Genomic DNA, 21,900 nt, shown 5'->3' on the forward strand with positions numbered 1-21,900 from the left:
GGCGCACACAGCCTGTGAGTGGCCGGCTTGGCTTAGACCAGGTCTGTCTGATGCCCTTGCCCGTCCTTAGCCACTGTGCCCACCTCCCCATGCCCTGACTTGTGCAAGTTCAACTAAACCTAAAAATGGCAGCTTTGAAAGGAAAGAGCAGCTGTCAAGGGCACCGTGGCCTGAGGGGTCTGGACTCCAGAGCCGGGGCGGCTGTAGGGGGGGCGTGCAGGTGGCTCGTACAGGTGTGCGCTCCAGCCGGCAGCCTTCTCTGGTCCCACCTGAACCACAGGCGCTGCCCAGCGCAGGGACTACCAGCCACCCAGGCTCTCTAGGAAACTTCTACTCCTGAGTCGCACATGTGGTGGCTTGTGGCCCCGTATGGGACAACGCAGGTCTGGACTGTGGTCCTGCAGTCAGACACACCCCCAGGGGCTGAAGCATGCTGGTGGGAGGGGCTCTGCCTGTGGCGTCACTGAGAGGAGATGTGAGGGGGCGGGGCTGGGTAAGAAGTGGTGGAGGAGCACCAGGCGTCAGGTGGGAAGGGAGGAAGGGGATGGTCGGGAAGGAGGAGGATGGTCAGGAGGGAGGGGAGGGAAGGGAAGGAGGGGCATGGGAGGGAGGGGGGGAGGGAGGGAGGGAAGGGGTGGGAGGGAAGGGAGGGAGGGGCATGGGAGGGAGGGAGGGGGTGGGAGGGGGAGGGAGGGAGGGGAGGGGTGGTTGGCGCTCCCTCCCCAGCAAGCACCTTTCCTGGTGCCTCTTCCAGAAGCGAGTTCTTTTCCTGACCAACGACTACTTCTTCACGGACATCAGTGACACGCCTTTCAGGTGAGGGGCCGGGTCTTGTTTGCAGGGGAGGGATGGGTGCAACATGAAAGCCAACAGCTCAGGTGGGACTTTCAGGTCTGGGGCTGGATTTACTTATAGGTAGTTGGCAATTTTGTGGTAACAGAAAAAGACTCAGGTCTGCATTCTGAGGTCTACACCTGCTTTGCCAGTGCAGCCCGGTATGCAGTATAGCCTGGTGTGCAGGGCCTGGAGCTAAACTGCCTGGGTTGGAATCCCAGTTCCACCACTCACAGGCTGTGTGACCTTAGTTAAGTTTCTTAACCTCTGTGCTTTAGGCTCCTCATCTGTAAAATAGGGGTAATAATAGCTGTCTTTTGGCAGTGCTGGGTGGATTAAATGACATGATCTACCTAGAGATTTAAAGCAATGCAAACATAAGCAATTGTAAGATGAAAGATGGGATTTGAAGATCTCTCAGGTTCCCTCCCACCACATAAATATTCACTCTAGTATCATACAGTTTAGGGAACAAATGGGGCTTCTCTCTGAATTACCCATTTCTCAGTGAAGGGCGGTTCCCAGCCCTGACTGCGCCTGGAGCACCTGTGGGTCCTTGTAACATTGCCAGCGTCCAGGCCCTCCTTCTTACCTTACTGGGAATTCCTGGGGTGGGCCGGGCACTCGTACCCTGTAAAGCCCCCCGACCCAAGTGGTTCAGGTATCCAGCCAAGGTTCAGAAGCGATGCTCTTCCCGACGAAGGCATGGTGGGATTCTCCAGGCAGGAAGGGCCTCCCGACTGTGGGACGTGTGGGACACACAGACCCCTCCCCATCCCTGGGGGCCCCGATAGGTCCAGGGTGAATCTGCCAAAATGAGAGTGGAGGGGGCCCTTGTCCTGTCGTGTCAGGGTCCTTCCCAGGAAAGAGGCTGAGGACAAAACAGAAGTGCTGCCGGGGTTTTGGAGAGGACGCCGAGGGCCAGGGCGGGAGGGGGCTGGCTGTGCGCTCTGTCGTGGGCGTGGGAGGCTCGGAAGGTCAGAGGACGAGGCTGGGCGGGGCCGGGCACCAGCTGGTGGTGAGCCGGCGTCCTTCACTCTGCCGACAGCTTGGGAGTGGTGCTGACCCGCGGCCACGGCGAATACGTCCTCCTGGGGAACACGTCTGTGGAAGAAGGTGGGTTGCCGGCGCCCAGGACTGGCGGACAGTTCGGAGGAAAACTGGCTTCTCCGGGAACACGGGGCTGGGCCATCCCGGCAGGGGCTCTGCAGGCAGGGCTACGTGGCCAGAGGGGCCTGGCATCCCAGGTTCCAGGGCCCGCGATCTGCTGGACAGTCGCCACAACCCGCGGCGTCTAAGACCTGCCAGACAGGTGGTCAGATTCCGGGCGGCCTTGCTGGACGGGGCGGGCCACGGGGCGGGGGTTACCTGTCAGACCATGCAGAGGGAAAGAAGAGGCCTGGGAGGGTGAGTGGGCAAATCCGTAGCCGTTCGCTGGGGCTGCCCCCAAAAACCGGCCGGCTTCTCTGTTCTGGGAGCCCTGCTCCGCCCAGCGCCTCCGGGGCAGGGTCCCTCCTGCCCCTCCCGGCTCCCACAGGCCCTGGGCTTGCGGCTGCCGCTCTCCCATCTCTGCCTCGGTCATCACACAGATCCTCCCTTCGTGCGTCTCAATTTTCCCTTCTTATCAGGACACCAGTGACCTCATCTTAACTTGGTTACATCTGCCACGATCCTATTTCCAGATAAGGTCACGTCCACAGGGACTGGGGTTGACACTTCACACATCTTTGGGGGACACAATTCCACCCATAACAGGGAGCCTGTGGGATGTGAAGGGGGATGGGGGGAGGGGCGCTGCAGGAGGATGGGAGAGAGGCCCTCCACCCCGACCCGCCCTGACTTGCAGCTTCCCCGGGCGCCCTGGGAGAACAAAACCCATGTGGGCCCTGGGACGTGTCAGGAGGTCCTTGGACGAAGCGGCCACAGCCCTTGAACCTCACATTCTGTCTGTCCTTCCATTTCCGACCCTTGAATCATCGCATCCCCCCGTCTTTCCCCTCCATCCTGCTCACTCACACTCCCCTGGAAACCACACCCGCAGGTCTTCCTTGCTCTGACCTTCCCCAGAGGGATCTTTCTATAAATCCAAACTGGACAGTGCTGCGCTAAAGACCTTCCGTGACCCCCGGCCCCTTTTCGTCTCTCCTCGCCCGAAGCTTCAGGGTCTGCCCTGGGCTGTGCTGCCCCACCCTCTGACCCCAGCCCACCCAGACGCATCCGTGGGTCACTTTGCCGGGAGCTGTCCCAGGAGGAGCGTCCCCCAGGCTCCTCTCACGGCTCGTGTCCATGACGCCAGGACACTGTCCTTCCCTGTCTCCCACTGTCCCCCCAACAACCAAACCCCCTGGGCCGCCTCCTTCCTTCCTCTTCCTCTCTTCCCCTTCCCCGACGTGCCCAGCTGTCACCACTGCAGGACAGAGGGTACGTCCCTTACCCTCTCCGTGGTGAGACCCACCAGGCGTCCAGGGGCTTCCGGTGGGGAAGGCCGTCCGCCTGTGTCTGTCTGTCCAGCACCATGTTCAGTGACTCCACAGAGGCCCTCGACATGTCCATCATCCTTTCCTTCAATTAACAGACCTTAACTGAGCACCAGCTTATCTTTGAGCGCCAGTGGGCGCACAGGAGGGCATTCGTCCATTCAGTCGGTCGACAAACACGTGCTGAGCACGCCGCCACAGACACGCAGGGCCCCGGGGCTCGGCTGGGTACAGTGAAGCCAGGGAAGCCGAAGCCTCCTTGAGGGCGATCCCATCGGGCGGGTACAGGAGGCAGTGGGAAGGAAGGCGTTTCAGAAGCAACATGACAGTGACAACGGCAGGATCTGTGCTGACCCCGCTATCCTGTGGGTTGAGATTCCGCTCTGCCTGAGAACAAGGCAGGACACGGCCTGGCCCTTCCCCGACGCTGCTTCTAGAGCACTCGGTACGCAAACTCTGGGCAGTGGATGAGCGTGGACTTTGCTTTCAGGCCTGCACGACCTGCTTCACCCGGACCTGAGCCTGGCCAGCGACTGGTGAGGACGGGGGCTCGGGGCGGGGGAACCGAGCAGGCTGTGGGCTCTGGGTAACGGGCTCCGTGGGTTCCAGGATCTACTGCGTCACGGACATCGACCCCGAGCACCGCAAGCTCAGCCAGCTGGAGGCCGTGGTCCGCTTCCTGACCGGGCAGGACCCAGCCCTGGAGTGTGAGTGCCTCTCCGGCCCCGAAGCTCGGGACTCTGTGGGGACAGTGGGCTGGGCGGCGGGCGGGGCGGTGGGAAGAGGGGCCCCATTTGCAGACCTCACGATGGCTTAGGGAGAGCAGGGAGTCCCCGAAGGAGAGGACAGAGCCAGCCTCACCGGGGCCACGCCGGTGACTGAGAGCGCTGGGACCTGCAGGGGCACAGGTGTCCCCACGGCAGGGAGCGGGGTCTCTTAAGCGTCTGTCACCCAGGCACCGTTAAGGCTCCCACAGTGAAGGATGCTGGCCTGCCCATCAGGTCCGTCCCCGCCCCCAGCCAGGAGCTGACGCTCTGCTCCCTCAAGTCCTGTCTCTTGGACGCTGTGTCTGTTGAGTGTTTCCTAAGCCGGGTTCCCAGGTGACCCCAAGTCCCTGCACTAATGCAGCTGGGGAGTCACAGGGCCACCCTCCACGTGGTTCCTCTTCTTCCTCTTTGGAAGGAGGCACGGGTCATCCTGTCCCATCAGTGTCCCACCCGGGAGAAGACCCCACGTCCCGTGCCAGCCTGACAAGGCCTCATTCATTCATTCATTCATTCATTCCACCCACAAGTCTGTGCCGGGCCTGGGGGTGCAGAGGGGCAGTGAAGCTACCAATGACCCACAGGCCAGGCCCTCGTGCTCACGAGGCCTGTGCTCTAGGGGAAAAGACAGGGAACCGGGAAGCGGCACATGTGTCGATGCAGGGGTGTAAGGCCGTGAGTAGGTGCCATAGGGGGAGAGGGGGCTGCTGTAACCGTGGTCGGGGGCCCCTCGTCAGGAGGCGTCCCTGCAGCTGAGGACAGAAAGGAGCCACCGAGTGGATCTCCTCGGGGGTCATGAAAACGTTGCGCTGTGGAGGTGAGGGCTGCCCGTCTCTGTGCAAGTGTAAATGCCCAGACTGCACGCTATCGGTCGGTCGGGTGTGTGCTGTGTGGATTTCACCGCAGTGAACGTAAAGAATCGTGTTAGAGAGGCGGAGGGTAAAGAAAGGGCCGTCCACGCAAGTAGGGGGCGGGATCATCCGGACCAGGGTGTGCGCAGGCCCCAGGCAGGTTTAGGCGCTCGGGGAGGCGTGGCCACGACGGAGCCCAATGGCGAGGGGAGGGGGGGGAGGGGGGAGGGGGGAGGGGAAGGGGGGGGGAGGGGGGAGGGGAGGGGGGGGGGGAGGGGAGGGGAGGGGGAGGAGGGGAGGGGGAGGGGGAGGGGGGGAGGGGAGGGCGGCTGGCGGGTGGGCCTCCTGATTTCATGGAGCTCAGGAGCTGGAAAGGCCTGGCGGTCCCTTGGTTCTGCCCACACGATGGAGGCTGAGGACGCGGCCTCCTGGCCCCCTGAGCCGACCTCCTCCAGCTCGAAGCACGTCTCGTGCCTGAAGTTCAGGGCCCCTGGGTGGGGGTGAGCTGAGCTCCCGACCACCACGGGGGGAGTAAGAGGGTGGTCTCTGTATTTTGCCCCAGGCGACGAGGAACTGTTGCAGGAGCTGCTGTTTGACGCGGTGGTGACGGCCCCCATGGAGGCACACTGGACCGCACTGTCCCTCAACACCTCCGAGTACGTGCGGGTGGGGCTGCGGGTCCCGCCCCTGGGGTCCCTGGGCTGAGGCAGGGCCTCCCGCTGTGTCCTTTGTCCTGAGAGGAGGATGGGAAGGTGTGGGAGTGACGGCCCTGGGACAGCAGGGACTTGGCAAAGCTTCCACGAGGGCCCTGCTGCTGCCGCCTCCCCTCCCATTAGCCAAAGGGCCCGGAGGGAGCGGCTCAAGCCGACTGGGGCCTCGTTTCCAGCAGGGGAGGTCGGCGCCCCGTGCAGTACAAACGTGAGTCCTAGCCCCGTGGGTTTCCTCTCTCCCTCTGCTCTCCTTCACCTGGGGCTCTGGTGCTTAGCAGGAAGGTAGAAAGAAGAGATGAATGGACGTGAGTGTGTGAGCGCATGTGTGCATGTGAGTGCCAGGAGGGTGTAAGGTACTAATGAGGGGAAGGACGCAGGGGCCACACCTGTTCCTGAACAGTGAGAGTCAACTTCGACATCAGGACGACATCAGACCTCTCCTAGTGCTGTCCTCGTGAAAACACTGACAGAATCTTATAGGAACAAACACCTGTTTAAAAAGCAAGATGCAGGGCTTCCCGGGTGGCGCAGTTGTTGGGAATCTGCCTGCCAATGCAGGGGACACGGGTTCGAGCCCTGGTCTGGGAGGATCCCACATGCCACGGAGCAGCTGGGCCCGTGAGCCACAACTACTGAGCCTGCGTGTCTGGAGCCTGTGCTCCGCAACAAGAGAGGCCGCGATGGTGAGAGGCCCGCGCACTGCGATGAAGAGTGGCCCCCGCTTGCCGCAACTAGAGAAAGCCCTGGCACAGAAACGAAGACCCAGCACAGCCATAAATAAATAAATAAATAAATTTAAAATGCATTAAAAAAAAAATTTAAAAAAAAAAAAAAAAAAAAAAAGCAAGATGCAGAACAGTGCCTGGTGGTACGCTACCATTTCTGTTAAAGGGGGAAAAACGTAATATAGGGGAGTGTGTATGTATAAAATATCTATGGAAGGCTATATAGGGAACAGTTCTCACTGGTTGCTTCTGGTTAGAAGAATGGGTAACTGAAACAGGGATGGAGGGACACTTTTCACTATATAACTTTTTGATACCAATTTGAGCCATGTGACTGTATTATCTATTCAAAATTAAATAAAACTAAAGAATGAAGAAGAATACAGAGGGCCAGGCACTGTTCCAAGTACTTAGTGTACATTAAGCCTTTTGATCCTCACAACAACCCTACAATATAGGTCCTATCATTATCCCCACTTTTCAGACGAGGAAACCAAGGCAGAAGAGATAAGTAACTTGCCCAAGGTCATCTGCCTCATAAGTGGCCGAGCTGGAGTCAAAACCAGGTAGCCTGTTTCCAGGGTCCAGACTCTTGGCCCCTGTACTGTCCTGCCTTCTACAGTGGGGGCTGGCTCACTAGGTTTGGAGAGAAGACACAATCTTTATCTTTCCAAGTTCAGAAATTAGCTGAGTTTTTAATGTTGGGAAACATTGAGAACACATATTCTTGACCAGGGAAAGAATATTTCAGGAAAGATGACCTGGGGTCATCAAAACAGCACGGTACCGGCAGAAAAACAGAGACACAGATCAATGGAACAGAATTGAGAGCAGAGAAATAAACCCACACGTATGTGGACAACTGCTGTTTGACAAAGGAGCAAAGAATATACACTGGAGAAAGGATAGTCTCTTTAACAAATGGTGTCAGGAAAACTGGACAGCCATAGGCAAAAGGAAAGAAAAGAAACTAGACCACTGTCTCACACCATACACAAAAATCAGCCTAAATGGATTAAAGACTTTAATGTAAGACCTGAAATCATAAAACTCCTAGAAGAAAACATAGGCAGTATGAAGTTCATTTGGAAGAACAGGCTAGAATAGCCAGGAATCCCTGGTGGCGCAGTGGTTGAGAATCTGCCTGCCAATGCAGGGGACACAGGTTCGAGCCCTGGTCTGGGAAGATCCCACATGCCGCGGAGCAACTGGGCCCGTGAGCCACAATTACTGAGCCTGCGCGTCTGGAGCCTGTGCTCCGCAACAAGAGAGGCCGCGATAGTGAGAGGTCCGTGCACCGCGATGAAGAGTGGCCCCTGCTCGCCGCAACTAGAGAAAGCCCTCGCACAGAAACGAAGACCCAGCACAGCCAAAAATAATAAAATAAATAAATTAAAAAAAAAAAAAAGAATAGCCAGGAAAACGCTGAAAAAGAAAGGCAACGAAGGAAGGCTGGTCCCACAAGATAGTAAAACGTTGCAGAACCTCTGCAATTTATAAAGTGTGGTTTTGACACAGGAATAGACAGGCAGACCAAGGGAATGGAAAAGAAAATCCACAAATTCATCTAAATGCATGTGGAAATTTAGTGTATGACAAGGGCATCGTGTCAGACCAGGGAGGGAAAGATGGACTACGTAATACTAACTGGTTTGAGAGCCATCTGCAGAGCAATAACGCTGTATTCTTTCCTCACACCGTATACCTGGATAAAGTCCAAATGACTCAGAGATTTAAATGTAGAAAATGAAACCATAGAAGCGCTAGAAGAAAACATGAGCCAGTTGCTCTACAATCTAGGAGTGGGGAAAGTTTTCCCAACGATGGCTCAGAATTCAGAAGCAATAAGGGAATGACTGATAAATTTAACAACATAAAATGTTTATTTGGCAAAAAAAAAACACAAACAAACATGAGCAAGGTGAAAAGAGAAATGACAAACTGGAAAAATGTTGGCAACTTAAAAAAACAAAGAAAAAGTGACTGTCCCTGTATTATATATTCGTGATAGATAACTTCAACAATAGAGAAGTGAAAGACCAACCACCAACCACTTACGGGGAAAATGACCAAGAGACAGTTCGGAGACTTCATGCAGCTAGTCCTCAGTTGTATGAAAAAGTGCTCAATCCAGCTCATAATAAAAGGATTGCAAATTGAAGGTGGACTGAGGTTGTACTTGTCATTTAGACTGACAACCATTTACGTTTGTTGACGGGCATTGTTACGAGACTGTGGGGAATCAGACACTCTTGTGCGCTGTTGGTGGGAATGCAAAATGTTTCAAAGCCTGTGGAGGGGAATCTGACAGTATCTACCAAAGTAACATACGCATTTACACTCTGGCCAACGATCCTGCTCCTGGGAATGAATCCCAAAGACATACACGTGAGCTATTCGTTACAGCACTGTTTGTAACAGTAAAAGATTGGAAATAACCTAAATGTCCATCAGTAGGAGCCTAGTTAAATAAACCCTGGTGGATCCACCTAATGGAATACTATGTAGCCTTGAAAATTGAGAACTATATATATTGCCATGGAAGGTCTCAGCAATGGAGAAAATTGTGTATAATAATACCCTGCTGTTTATCTAAAAGAGAAAATGCAAATATATCTTCATTGTTACTTACACCGTATATAAACATATATATGTATATACATATATATCTACATATTTTAATGGAAAAATAACCAAGCAAACAAAAAAGGTTACTTGTAGGAAGAGTGAAGGAACAGAGGGATGGAGACAGAAACAGACTTCTGAATATGGCTTATTTTGCATATTTGACTTTGGAACCATGTAAATGCTTTATATCATTATAAAACTAAATTTTAAGAAATAAGCTCTAAAAATCTGAAAGCAAATGAAACAAATAAACCTGGCTGTGTATCAAGCTCGTGCAATAACCACACATCGGGGACTTCTTTCAAGGGACTTGGAAACACAGAACTATAAACACTAAACAAATAAAATCTTAAAAACTGTGTTCAATAACCACATTTCTAGAAACTATATTTATTGGCACTGTTATTCTCAAACTACATGGATAGACAGAGCACATAGTATTGTTAATGTCATTAGGAACAAGATTTTCAACAAACGAGAAAAGAGGTGCAAATTTTTTAAATCAAAGGAAGTTTAGATGGGACCCTAAATATGAGCTGGAAATATCAATGAACTCATGTATTTTCCCTGAAAGAAACAAAGAGGGGATCCTCATCCACTGAAAGGACCAACCTCAGTGAGCACCCCAGACCCAGCTTGTGGACTTCCAATGTCCACTTTAAGAAGTTCTCACTAGAATGAGTCAGTGATCCCTGGAGAAGTGTCTGATTCCAGGTCAGGGGCAGGGGGTGGACAGAATGAGCTGGGGGCACCTTGTCACCCCAGAAGCAAGTCACCAAAGACTAAGGAGGTTTTGCCAACAGGACGTCAGAGACGCACTGAAGGGGCTCTCACCGGCCAGACGAGGGGCAGTCAGAGCAGGACCACTGGTAACAACTGCAGTGGGTGAGCACACATTAAACGTGCTAAAATCCTGTGTGCAAAGTAATACTGAAGGAACAATCTTCTTGGTCATCTTTGGAAGATGTTAGGATACCAGTTCATACTTGTACAAACTGGTGAAGAAACAGAGACACAATTCTTTATCCTGCCTCTTCTTACAAATTATGCCTCAGGATAAACAGATATTGAGAAGTTTTTTTTAGTCAAGTATAAATAGAATAAAGAAGAAACCAAGGGGGCTTCCCTGGTGGCACACTGGTTAAGAATCCGCCTGCCAATGCAAGGGACACAGGTTCGAGCCCTGGTCCAGGAAGATCCCACATGCCGTGGAGCAGCTAAGCCCATGCACCACAACTACTGAGCTTGTGCTCTACAGCCCGCAAGCCACAACTACTGAGACCGCAAGCCACAACTACTGAGCCCACGTGCCACAACTACTGAAGCCCATGTTCCTAGAGCCCGTGCTCCGCAGCAGGAGAAGCCACCGCAATGAGAAGCCTGCGCACCGCAGTGAAGAGTAGACCCCATTTGCCGCAACTAAAGAAAGCCCGCGCACAGCAACAAAGACCCAACGCAGCCAAAAATAAAAATAAATTAATTAAATTTACAAAATAATCTAGTGGAGGGTCTGGGGGTGCTGTAGATGACAGAGGATTGGCAAGGATGGTAATTGTTGAAGCCAGGTTGTGGGTGCAGGGTTCTCATTAGCTATTCTCTCTACTTTTGAACAGAGAACTGCATAGGGAAGCTTGTCAGAGATGCACAGGGGCATAGGTTCCACCCCCAGAGACTCTGATCTCTACACCACCAGAGGGGGGCAGCCCCATCCACACCCCACACCCTTTCCTCAGTGATTTTCCAGACTGTGGACCAGGCGTTCCGATCCAGCTCCAGGTACTGTCAGTTGACAGTGCACCGTGCAGCCTCCAACACAGAGTCGTTAGGCGACCCCAGCAGCCGCAACATCTGAGCCTCGAGGAAGAAATACTTCCCCTTGGCAATGCTTTGGATATTGCCTACCTTATACACTCACTAAAAAACACCGATCTAGACACTGAGAGAAATCGGGTAATAGCCTGCAATGAATTGGGCTGGAGTAAGAATATGAAAAAAGTTAGAAGTGATGAAATAAAAGCCATATATAATAAGCCCACAGCTACTGGTGAAATGGTGAAAAGTTGAAAGTTTTTTCTCTAAGGTCAGGAACAAGACAAGGATGCCCACTTTCACCACTTCTATTCAACCTAATAGTGGAAGTCCTAGCCATAGCAGTCAGGCGAGAGAAAGAAATAAAAGACATCCAAATTAGAAAGGAAGAAGCAAAACTAACTCTATTTGCAGATGACATGATACTATAAATAGAAAACCCTAAGGACTCCACACAAAAAAACTATTAGAACTAATAAACAAATTCAGTAAAATTGTAAGATACAATTTCAATTTCAATATACAAAAATCAGCTGTGTTTCTGTACACTAATAACAAATTATCAGAAAGAGAAATTAAGAAAACAATCCCATTTACAATCGCATCAAAATAATAAAATAATTAGGGATAAATTTAACCTAGTTGAAAGATTTATACACTGGAAACTATAAGACATTGATAAAAGAAATTGAACGTCCATGGGTTGAAATAATTAATATTGTTAAGACAGCCATACTACCCAAAGCCATCTACAGATTCAGTGCAACTTCTATCAAAATCCCAATGGCATTTTTTTACAGAAATAGAAAAACCAATCCTAAAATTTGTATGGAACCACAAAAGACCCTGAATAGCCAAAACAATCTTGAGAAAAAGAACAAAGCTGTAGGTGTCATGTGCCTTGATTTCAAACTATATTGCAAAGCTACAGTAATCAAAACAGTATGTTATTGGAAAAACAAAAACATAGATCAATGGAACAGAATAGTCAGAAATAAACCCAGGCAGATATGGTCAATTAATTACAGCAAAGGAATCAAGAATATACAATGGGGAAAGGATAGTTTATGCAATAAATGGTGTTGGGGAAACTGGACAGCCACATGCAAAAGGATGTATTTGCAAATCATATATCTGACGGGGTTAATATCCACTATATATAAAAGAACTCACACAACTCATTAGCAACAAAACAATCTGATTTTTTTTTAAGGGCAGAGGAACTGAATAGACATTTTTCCAAAGAAGATCTACAAATGGCCAATAGGGACATGAAAAGGTGCTAAACATCACTAATCATCAAAGAAATGCAAGTCAAAACCACAGTGAGGAACCTCCTTGGCGGCGCAGTGGTTAAGAATCTGCCTGCCAATGCAGGGGACATGGGTTCGAGCCCTGGTCTGGGAAGATCCCACATGGCCACGGAGCAACTAAGCCTGTGTACCACAACTACTGAACCTGCACTCTAGAGCCCGTGAGCCACAACTACTGAGCCCACATGCCACAACTACTGAAGCCCACGTGCCTAGAGCCCATGCTCCACAACAAGAGAAGCCACGGCAAGGAAAAGCCCATGCACCACAACAAAGAGTAGCCCCTGCTCGCCACAACTAGAGAAAGCCTGTGTGCAGCAACGAAGACCCAACACAGCCAAAAATAAATAAAAAACAAAAACAAAAACCACCGTGAGATGTCACCTTATACCTGTTGGAATGACTATTATCAAAAAGACAAGCAATGACAAGTGTTGGCGAGGATGTGGAGAAAGGGGAACACTTGTGCACTGTTGGTGGGAACATAAACTGATTTTGACACTATGGAAAACAGTATGGAGGTTCCTCAAAAAATTAAAAATAGAACTATCACAGGACCCAGCAATCCCACTTCTGGGTGTTTATCCAAAGAAAACAAAAGCAGACTATTGAAGAGATATCTGCACTCTCCTGTTCACTGCAGCCTTATTCACAGTAGCCAAGACATGGAACAACCCAAGTGTCCACTGATGGATGAATGGATAAAGAAGGTGTGGTGTGTATATTCAATGGAATATTACTCAGCCTTTAAAGAGAAGAAAATCCTGCCATTTGCAACAACATGGATGAACCTAGAGGGCATTATGTTAAGTGAAATAAGTCAGACAGAAAAAGCTGAATACTGTGTGGTATCACTTATATGTGGGATCTAAAAAAAAAAGTGTAACTCATAGAAACATGAAGTAGAAAAATGGTTTCTGGGGCTGGTGGTGGGATACATGGGGAGAGGGTGGTGAAGGGCACGGACTTCCAGCTGTAAAATGAGTAAGGCCTGAGGGTGGTGATTCTAGTTGGAACACTAGATTGTGTCACTGAGATTAGCTAAGGGAGTAGAACTTAAATGTTCACATGCACGCGCTGTGTGCACACACGTGTACCCGCAATGGAGGGAATCCTCTCACAATGTGTACCTATATCAAATCACCATAATGTACGCTTCAACTATCTTACAGTTTTATGTCCGTTATACCTCAGTAAGGTTGAAATTTCAAAAAAGGTGACTGTCCCGGGTGGGTCATGGTCCTCACGGGGCCGTGCCGGGACGTGAGAAGGATCAGCGCCCTCCAGCCCGCGGGCTCTCCCAAGGCTTGTTGGCAAAGGCGTGAGGTCTGCCCAGATGCCTCTCGGTGGATGTGGACAGTCTGCTCCTTCCCCATCTCAGGAATAAGGCAAACATTTGAAAAGGGCTTCACATGGCGAGGTACTAAGTGTGTGCTGGTCACAAGGAGTTACTTTCCTTAGGTCCCGGGACAAAATCTCTCTTCCTGGGTTCCTTCTGTCTTCCAGAGCTAACTCCCCGCAAAGCTGCGTGCACGCAGAGGGGCAGAGGCCCAGGGGACCCCCGAACGAGGGCAGGTGCAGCCCAGGGATGCTCACAGCGGACGGCCAGCGTGCGGCATCCCCCCGAGAGACCAACCCACCCGCCCCCACCCACCCCAGTCGGAGGGCCCGGCGCTGGGCGAGGCCTGCGGGTCCTCCCGGTGCCCCCATCCCTCCTCCCCGGGCCCGCGGTGACGACTTCTGCTCTGTCTGCCCGCAGTGAGTCCGAGCATGTGGTGGACATGGCCTTCCTGGGCACCCGGGCCGGCCTCCTCAGAAGCAGCCTGTTCGTGGGCTCCGAGAAGGTCTCTGACAAGTGAGTCCTGCCAGAGGCCAGGGAGCGGGGTCCCTGGGGTGCCCCTGTGGTTTGCGGGCAGACCTGTGCTGGACTCCAAGAGTACGGGGGGAGGAAGGGTTCGGGTTTACAGACTGGGACAGCCGGAGAGGCACCCCTTCCAGCCAGGCTTGGTCCCATCCTGGGCTCGTCCCCATTCACTCCCAAGAGGGGAACCAGATGCGGTCTTCCCGCCGGGACAGATCTCTGAGCGATGGGCTGAATCTTCCGGCCGCGCCCGTCCTTTGTCGACAACTTTCCCCTCCCCCAAGCCCGAAATTCTCAGATGCGGGTAATTCTGCCCCCCCACCCTGGAGACAGTTCTGGATGTCACAGCTGGGGAAGGGCAGGGGTTTGCTACTGGCATCCCGTGGGTAGAGGCCAGGGATGCCGCTGCACAGCCCGCAGTGCACCAGACGCCCCACAGCGGTTGCCGGGCCCAGAACATCAGCGGTGCTGAGGCTGAGAAGCCCCGCTCCCAGCAAAGCCACCCGGGCCCAGCCCACCAGGGTGTCCCACATGGCACTGCAGCAAAGGGGGTGCCCGGGGGAGCATGCTGTGGGTAGGGGAGCAAAGCCACCTGCTACTCTGCAGACCATGAGACTCAGGTAGGTGGGCCCGCCGGGCACCTGGGGGGAACAGCCAAGAGGTCTCCTGCGCAGACCTGACCCCAGTGTCCTCGCCTCCTGCCCACCCACGGCCCCAAGAGGGCGCCATCCGGGGGGTCTTCCTCACGGACTCCAGGACAGACCCGCCATTTCCAGGAAGCAGAGGCTTCTAGGAAGAGGCATTAAGTGGCCCTCCCCCTCCCCACTCCCTCCCTGAGAGGTGGAAACCCAGGAAGCATCCTGCCTGGCCAGCCCTTCCTCCGCCGGTTAGAGACACGACAGGTGACCCAGGCGGACCAGATCCCGTGGGAGAACTGCAGACTCGCCCGAAGGCCTCGAGCCACCTGGGAACTTTCCTCCCCAAGCTCACCACCCTCATCCCCTTAAACTTCCTCCCCCAGTAGGAAAAACGCACATCCACGTCTTCCTGTGGCCCAGGCTGGACCGGGGACCACACCGGGCAGTGTGAGGGGAGGGTCTCGGATACCCCTGCACCCTCTCCAAAAGGCTTCCGAGAACGGAGGAGGGAAGTCGGTAGAGACAGACCCTCCTGAGTCATGAACCAGCCCCACGAACGGCCGCGCGTGCGCTGCACACCTCCAGGGGGCTCCCCTTGCCTGGCCCCTGGCGTCGGTGCAGCCCAGGACAATGCAGACAGGCAGGTGGGCTTCTGAGAGCCCTGAGCCAAGCACGCCCAGAATCAAACCTCAGTTGTCCACCTGCAGGTTATCCACAGTCACTCTTTTAACCCCTACCAGATTCTCCCTGCTTCCCTCCCAGTCTGCTCTGGGCCAACACTCCCTTCCGTCGGCGGGCTGAGCCCAGCAGTGCAAAACCATAATTAGCAAGGTAGAGCTGCCCCCCAAAAGAAGACTCTACTGCCTGTGGCAGTAGCTGTTGCAGTAACCATTTGGGGGAATTTATGACCCTCTGTGACTATACAGTTCCCTCCTGCAGACACGCTAATCAGCTTGACAAAGAGAAATTAGGCTGTACCCCAAAGAAATAAACCCCGCAGGCAAGGAGTGTACAGAGAGGTGGAAAGGCTCTTTCATCACACAGGCCCTCCACTCTTCCTACGATGTGCCCTCAGATGCAGCAGCATTCGATTCTGGAAAAGGCAGGAACTGCTGGGGAGCACCCTCTGGGGCAACTCCCATTCAGGGGCGAATCTTTTCTTCTGCAACCCCACCAAGGCAGAGGGGAGTCGCTCCCCTGGCCCAGCCGAGTTGACCTCGTAGGGACGAGGAGATAGGGAAGACCGTGCTCCCGGATCTGGGGCAGGTGCCAGAGCCTTCTCCTTGCAGGAGGTTCCTGACACCGGCGGACGAGGCCAGCACGTTCACCCTGGACCGCTTCCCTCTGTGGTACCGCCAGGCCGCCGAGCAGCCTCCGGGCAGCATGGTCTTCAACCTCTACTCGGCAGAGGGACCAGGTAACCCACACCCCAAGCTCCAGGGCGGGGGGCCAGGGCATCCCTCCTCCCGCCGCGCTTGGGGTGGGAAGCCGCAACGAGATACAGGACCGAACGTCCAGACCTCGGCGTCCGCTCACCCCGCTGGCCTCCAACTGCGCCCTGGGTGGATCATTTCGTTCCCTGGCCGGCTATCAACGACGCAGTTTAAAAGTCCAACCGTAACAAAGGAAAGGGGTTTGACCCGAAAGTCAGGAAGAGCTGGATTCTGGCCCAAATTCCGCATAGGAGGACATTGGGACAGTTGGTCTCTGGAGAGTCTTGTATTTCCAAACATCTGAGTGTTTCTGAGAGTTGCTCAAACCACGAAAGGAACAGACTTTATTCCGTGGGGGGCTGCCGTGCTGTCTGGAACAGACTATATCCCAGGAGGATGGCTGAGCCCTGGCCTGCTCCCCGGCAGCTCCCGGTAATAGCGGGGCGCCTCCCGGCCGCCAGGCCGCTGGGGGCTGCAGGGCGTGAGGTGATGGCTGATGGGGCCCCAGGCACCCAGCCAGCACAGACCTGCTAGTCCCAGGGCCAGGGGGGCTCCACAGCCCTGGAGCCCCCAACTCCCAGCCCGGCCCCCACGCTGAGAAATAACCCGAACAGGAAACGGTAAGTGGCCTTAACAGAGCGCCGAGAAAGCCGCACAACGTTTAAGACACAAAGGACCTTGGAGCTGCAAAGCCTCACCCTCTCAATTCGCACTTGAAGTGACCACGGCCCAGAGAGGGTCCCAGAGTCACGTCTGGGGGTCCTGACCTCAGCACCGTGGGGTGAGGGGGCCTGCAGGTATCCTCGTCGTCCTGGCCGAGCGAGCCAAGGTTGGCGGTGAGGAGGGGAGACGTGGGGAAGAGGGCGGCCGGGAGCCGACTTGGGATGAAGCCGTGTCCTCCCTCCAGGCCGCCCGTCCGCCAATAGCCTCCTGCCACCGCCACCACCAAAACCACCCTCAAGCCGCCCGACGGGAACCTCCCCGAGCTGAGCTGCCGGCTGGGGAGGCCCAGGCCCCGAGGCCCCGCCCGCGGCTGCAGGCAGCACCTGCCTTCCGGGTGCCCTTCCTCTGCATCCTCCGCCCCGCGTGTCGCTGACCTGCTTTACAGAACGCTTCTCCACGTGCCGCTCATCCGGTGTGCGCGCCCTCTTCTTACACAGGGAGAGTCCGGGGTTCAGAGAGCGCTGTGGCTCGCCCGGACCCCACAGCGGGGGGACACCGGGGGTCTCTCCGCACTTCACTGTGTGTAAGGTGCTGCGACCCCAGGGCGCGCCCGCGAGGGGCCCCTTCCCGCACCGGAACCGGCGCCAGAGGCAGCTTCCCCTTCCGGCGCCACCCGGAACAGGAGGGCCCACGGCGTCCCGGGGGGTTCTGGGGTGAGGCCCTGCCCTCCGCCACGGTGACGGGCGCCGTCCTGCCACAGTGTCGCCGGGATGGGCCTGCGGGCTGCCGGGGGCTCTCTGGGGTGGGGGCAGGAGGGTGGTGGGCGGGAGCAGAGAGCGAGATGAGGAGGGGCGGCCGGCGGCCGGGCGGGGGGGGGACCCTGCACGCTCCCATCCTCCCCCAAAGGGAGAAACCGACAGTTTTAATGGAGGGGTTCCCCTGAGGAGGTGGAGGGGCGGCTGCAGGGTGAGGGGAGGGCCCCGCCTGTCCAGGCTGACTGCAGCCCTCCGCCTGGGCCTGGTGGGCGAGCTCTGCCCACGCGGAGCTGCCTTTTGCAGTCGGTGCTGAGAAACCTGCCAGCACAGAACAGAGTCTCGGCGAAGCCCCGGCGGCTCAGGCCTGGTGCCCCTGCATCCACAGCCCTGCTTCCTGGGCCAGCCCCTGGGCCTGCCCCCCTACCACCTGGTAGCCGGCTCATTCACCCGGGTGCCTGGTGACGCAGGCCCTGAGATCCCTGATATCCCCAGAGACCGCGTCATTAGCGCCCCACACCTTCGCTTGGGCGTTTCCTCCGAGCCCGCGGAGCCCACACAACGGGTCTGTCCTGAAAGCAGCTTGCGGCCGGGAACGGTGCGGGGGGTCACCCCATCAGGATCTTCCAGACATTTCTAGAAGCAAGGTGGGGAAGCCAGCTTCTGCGGCTGTTGTGGTCTCTTGTGTCTTCGTCATGGCCAATTCCTAGAGCCAAGGACGACCTTACATCGTGTCAGTTCCTAGAATCAGAGTAATTTCTGATTTCTGTGAGATACTTGGTTCCAGCGAGGTGGGATGGGTAGTCCTGGCAAAACAGCAAATACGAGAAACCGGTGGTGGATTTAAGTTTCACTACGACTGACACTGTAAGAGTCTCACGACCTGTTGGTTTCAAGCAACGTTTGATGTAAAGACATTCTAACAAGCGAGCACGTGGTAGAACTGTGCCCCTTTCTCGGGGTTTTTAGTGATGCACTTGATCCGTAGACAAGAGTGCCTTTTCCAGGGCTGTAAAATCCAGAAGCCGTGGGCATGCACTCGTCCGCGCCCCTCAGAGCCAGAAAGCTCTGTGCTGATGCAGAGCTGAAGCTGTCACCTGCATTCTGTGCCTGGCGGCCTGGCTCTCCTAAGAGGTGGGGAGGTACCTCCAGGCAGGTCCCGGAGCCTGGCTGTGTCCCGGACGTGCAGCGACCAGCCAGGCAGTGGCATGCAGGCCACCAGGATTCACGGGGCACCTCGGACATGTCAGATGCCAGCCAGCCTTCTGTGCCCATCGCAGCCCTGGCGTCTGGCTTCCCGAAGGGGCTGTCATTGTCACCTTGACTCATGTAACTGATGAAGAACAACACAGGGTCAGCCAGCACTGTGTCCGGGAGCACAGCCCGTCCCCTGCTCGAAAGGGCCTCTTGATGCCACGCGAGTCTCCTGGGTGGGGCCCCACAGGGTCCCCGAACTCCAGTGGGGCAGCTGCATGCAGACAGCTTTGGGGCCCTGAGACAGAGCAGGCCCGCAGCGTCAGGGACCCGATGGTGCGGTGCTGTCCAGGCGGCCAGGGGCCACCACACACTGACCTGGCAGCTTCAGAGCTGAATGGAGAGGTGGGCGGCACCCAGCACATCGGAGGCAAGCACGAGGCGCTCCGCAAAGACCGGAGGTGGTGGCAGCAGGCAGCCTCCCGGGCAGCCCCTCGCTCGCTCAGGGAACGTCCTAGCCTGCTGTTTAGTGGGCTTCCCAGCCCACCCCACCACCCCGGCTCCTCCTCAGGCGCGGAGGAAGTGACTGGACAATTTTTCCCCCAGAAAATGCAGGCAAGCCGATGGTGGTGACCGTGAGCACAGCTGTAGCCGTGACCATGGACAACAAGACAGCCATCGCTGCAGGTAGGAGCTGCCCCTGGGCCGTGAGGCCGGGCAGTTGTGAGCCCGAGTCGAGAACGAGGCACAAGTGATGGAGGCGGCCCTGCGCGTGGTTTGCGGGGCCACAGTCTGTATGTTTTCCCAGATGAAATGTGGGGCTAAGGGGAGGCGGAGTCTTCCTGAGCCATTTTGTTTATACAGCTGTGAGGCCTTAGATCTAACAGAATTCATGCAGTAAACTGAAGCCCAGAGAGGTTGAGAGATCTGCTCAAGGTCACACAGGACAGAGACTGCCCAGACCTCCTTCCCACCCTCTTCATGTCGCTTCCGCCTCCACTGCCCACTGAGGGGAGGAGTGGGCTTGTGACTCAGACGCTAAAGTCCGAGCCCGTATGTGAGTCCAGTGTTCCCGTGCACGTTCTCATCCAGCCCTGGGGTGACCTGGTTTGGCTCCATTTTACAGATGAGGAAACTGAGGCCCAGAAATGTTTTTTGCCCAAAGTCCCACAGCTAATAGTTAATGAAGCTAGAATTTAAGCTCAGATTGCCTCTCTTGAAGGCCCAGGATCATGACCCTTTGTTGCAATTGGCCACGGAAGCCATGAGAGTACCCGGGGAGCCTCACGAGCTGCCCCGGCTTTGTAGCTTTTTGGAGCCTAAGAAGGGCCTTGGCACCCCTGCCCACTCGTCTGAGAGCCCTGAGGATCCTGCCCTCGGTCTCCGCGTCTCAGACCCCACCGTGTTCTGAGAAGCTGTGAGGTCCTCACAGCTCTCAGCCATCCTGGGCACTGGGGTCGGGCGCCTGCATTGTGGGGGACCCCGCAGCTGCCAGGGCCAGGCGAGCGGGCCCCTCGTGTCTTCTCCCCCAGGCTGAGTGCCGGGCAAAGGGCAGGGCGGAGCAGCCCGGCAGGCAGGCCGCCCCTTTGTCCGCCCGCCCCAGCAAGGGCACGGCCGTCCACGCTGGGATGCAGGAGGGAGGGAAGGGCTTGGTCTGGTTGCTCGGAGCCTCGTTTGGAAACACGTGTGTCACGGGTCCTGAGCCTGCGCCGCCGGGCACTTTGGGGAGACCCGTGCCTTCCCAGCCACCTTTCTGTTCTTCGCCTGGCCTGCTAATCCCAGACCCTAAAGACTGTCCCGTAGCCCCCGCTCCCTCCATGACGTGGCCTTCTCAGCTCCCGCACACCCGAAAGCCCAGCAAATAGAAGGCACGCGGGGTCAGCCTGCTGGCTGCGCTCCCCTGCACTCTCCAATTATTTGGCATCATTTTTAACTCAGCGCTGCATTAGAGCCAGGAGGGGTTGCCATGGAAACCGTGTCCGGGTGCCTCTGGTTTAACTCACTGCAGACAATCGCTCTGACGCTCGGGGGGCACGGATGGGATAGGACAGGGATGAGGCACTGGAGACCTTTATGCTTCAATTATTTTTTTTCAGTCTCCTTTTGTAATTTCCTCCTCCTAGCCTGTGGCTCCGCCTCCCTGACCCTGGACGGGCTAGCCTGCGTGTGCTGTGCTGGCAGTTCCTTTCCTCGTGTGTTCTGTGACGGACAGGCTGCACGTTCGATGTTTGTGCCCTGGGCTGGGAAGGAGGAAGGGCAGCTAGGGGGACAGCCAAGGGCCAGGCAGATGAATGAGGCGGCGTCATTTAACCTCTAAGCAGGTATTTCTCAACGGTTCACGCAACATTTCTAGGACTCTACTGTTTAGATCAGGACCCACTTTCAAGTCTCTGCGCCCTCCAGGCCCCGCTTGGGAAACATTGCCAAGTGCCATGGTGGTGCCACAACCTGCAAGTGTGTTTCCCCAGCCCAGCGGCCTCTGTGCAGAGGGCCTGCTGTCTGGAGCTGCCTGACGGCTCCTCTCCTCGGAGTTCCGCCTGCGTGCGCACGGCCCAGCCTTCAGACCGCGGGGCGCGCTCAGAACAGTGCATCTGCGCTCTGCCCCCATGGGGCCTGGTCTCCCAGCTCCGCTGTACCAGTCAGGGCCGCAGGAGGGCACCTCTCCCCAGTTACCCCCACCCAGGAAGGGGTCCAGCCGAACTCCTGGAACAGGGACCTGCTGGTTCCCGCCTCCCGGGGATTAGCTCCTGGCTTGCTGGGGTGTCACCCAAGGGAGGGCTGCTGGCTAGAAGAGAATCCCATCTTGGTCTGAAGACTGTGACCCGTGTAGCCCAGGCCCGGCCAGTCAGGCGAGGTGGGGCACGCGGGCCTCAGGTGGGCGAACAGCCGGAGGCCTTGCCGTCCGCTCACTCCTCCCCCGCCCCCGCCCCAGCCCTCCGGTCCATAATTCTGATCCTGCGCCTGCTGAGCCCTGAGGAGGGGTCGTCTGTACGTCAGCCTCAAAAGCACAGGACATTAAACGGGGCTCGTCCTGCAAACCCAGCGACACCCCTCCAAGGCTGGTGAAACCTAGTCCCCTAAACAGCTCTCGGGGAGCCGCCCCTCCCGTCAGGCAGCAGGGTCCCCAGGGCCAAGGCGCGCCTCCTACCCCGTGGCCGTCTGCCCTTGACCGCAGGGCAGCCTCGCTCGGAGCGGGGCTGGGAGCAGGCCCGGGGCTCCGCGCTCCCCCGCTGCCCTTCCAGGGGCGC

General features: G+C 55.9%; 1 protein-coding gene across 1 annotated transcript in view; it reads left to right on the forward strand.

Annotated features, from left to right (window-relative positions):
- The window catches only part of CACNA2D4 (calcium voltage-gated channel auxiliary subunit alpha2delta 4), an 85,184-nt gene that overhangs the window by 33,920 nt on the left and 29,364 nt on the right, over positions 1–21,900 (forward strand). The window contains exons 22-29 of the mRNA XM_036865812.1: positions 755–816; positions 1,883–1,950; positions 3,802–3,847; positions 3,921–4,018; positions 5,489–5,582; positions 13,871–13,966; positions 15,900–16,027; positions 19,259–19,339. Coding sequence (XP_036721707.1) covers positions 755–816; positions 1,883–1,950; positions 3,802–3,847; positions 3,921–4,018; positions 5,489–5,582; positions 13,871–13,966; positions 15,900–16,027; positions 19,259–19,339 — 673 coding nt within the window. The remainder of the gene's footprint in view (positions 1–754; positions 817–1,882; positions 1,951–3,801; positions 3,848–3,920; positions 4,019–5,488; positions 5,583–13,870; positions 13,967–15,899; positions 16,028–19,258; positions 19,340–21,900) is intronic.

Source organism: Balaenoptera musculus, chromosome 10, assembly GCF_009873245.2.
Source record: "Balaenoptera musculus isolate JJ_BM4_2016_0621 chromosome 10, mBalMus1.pri.v3, whole genome shotgun sequence".
NCBI lineage: Eukaryota > Metazoa > Chordata > Mammalia > Artiodactyla > Balaenopteridae > Balaenoptera > Balaenoptera musculus.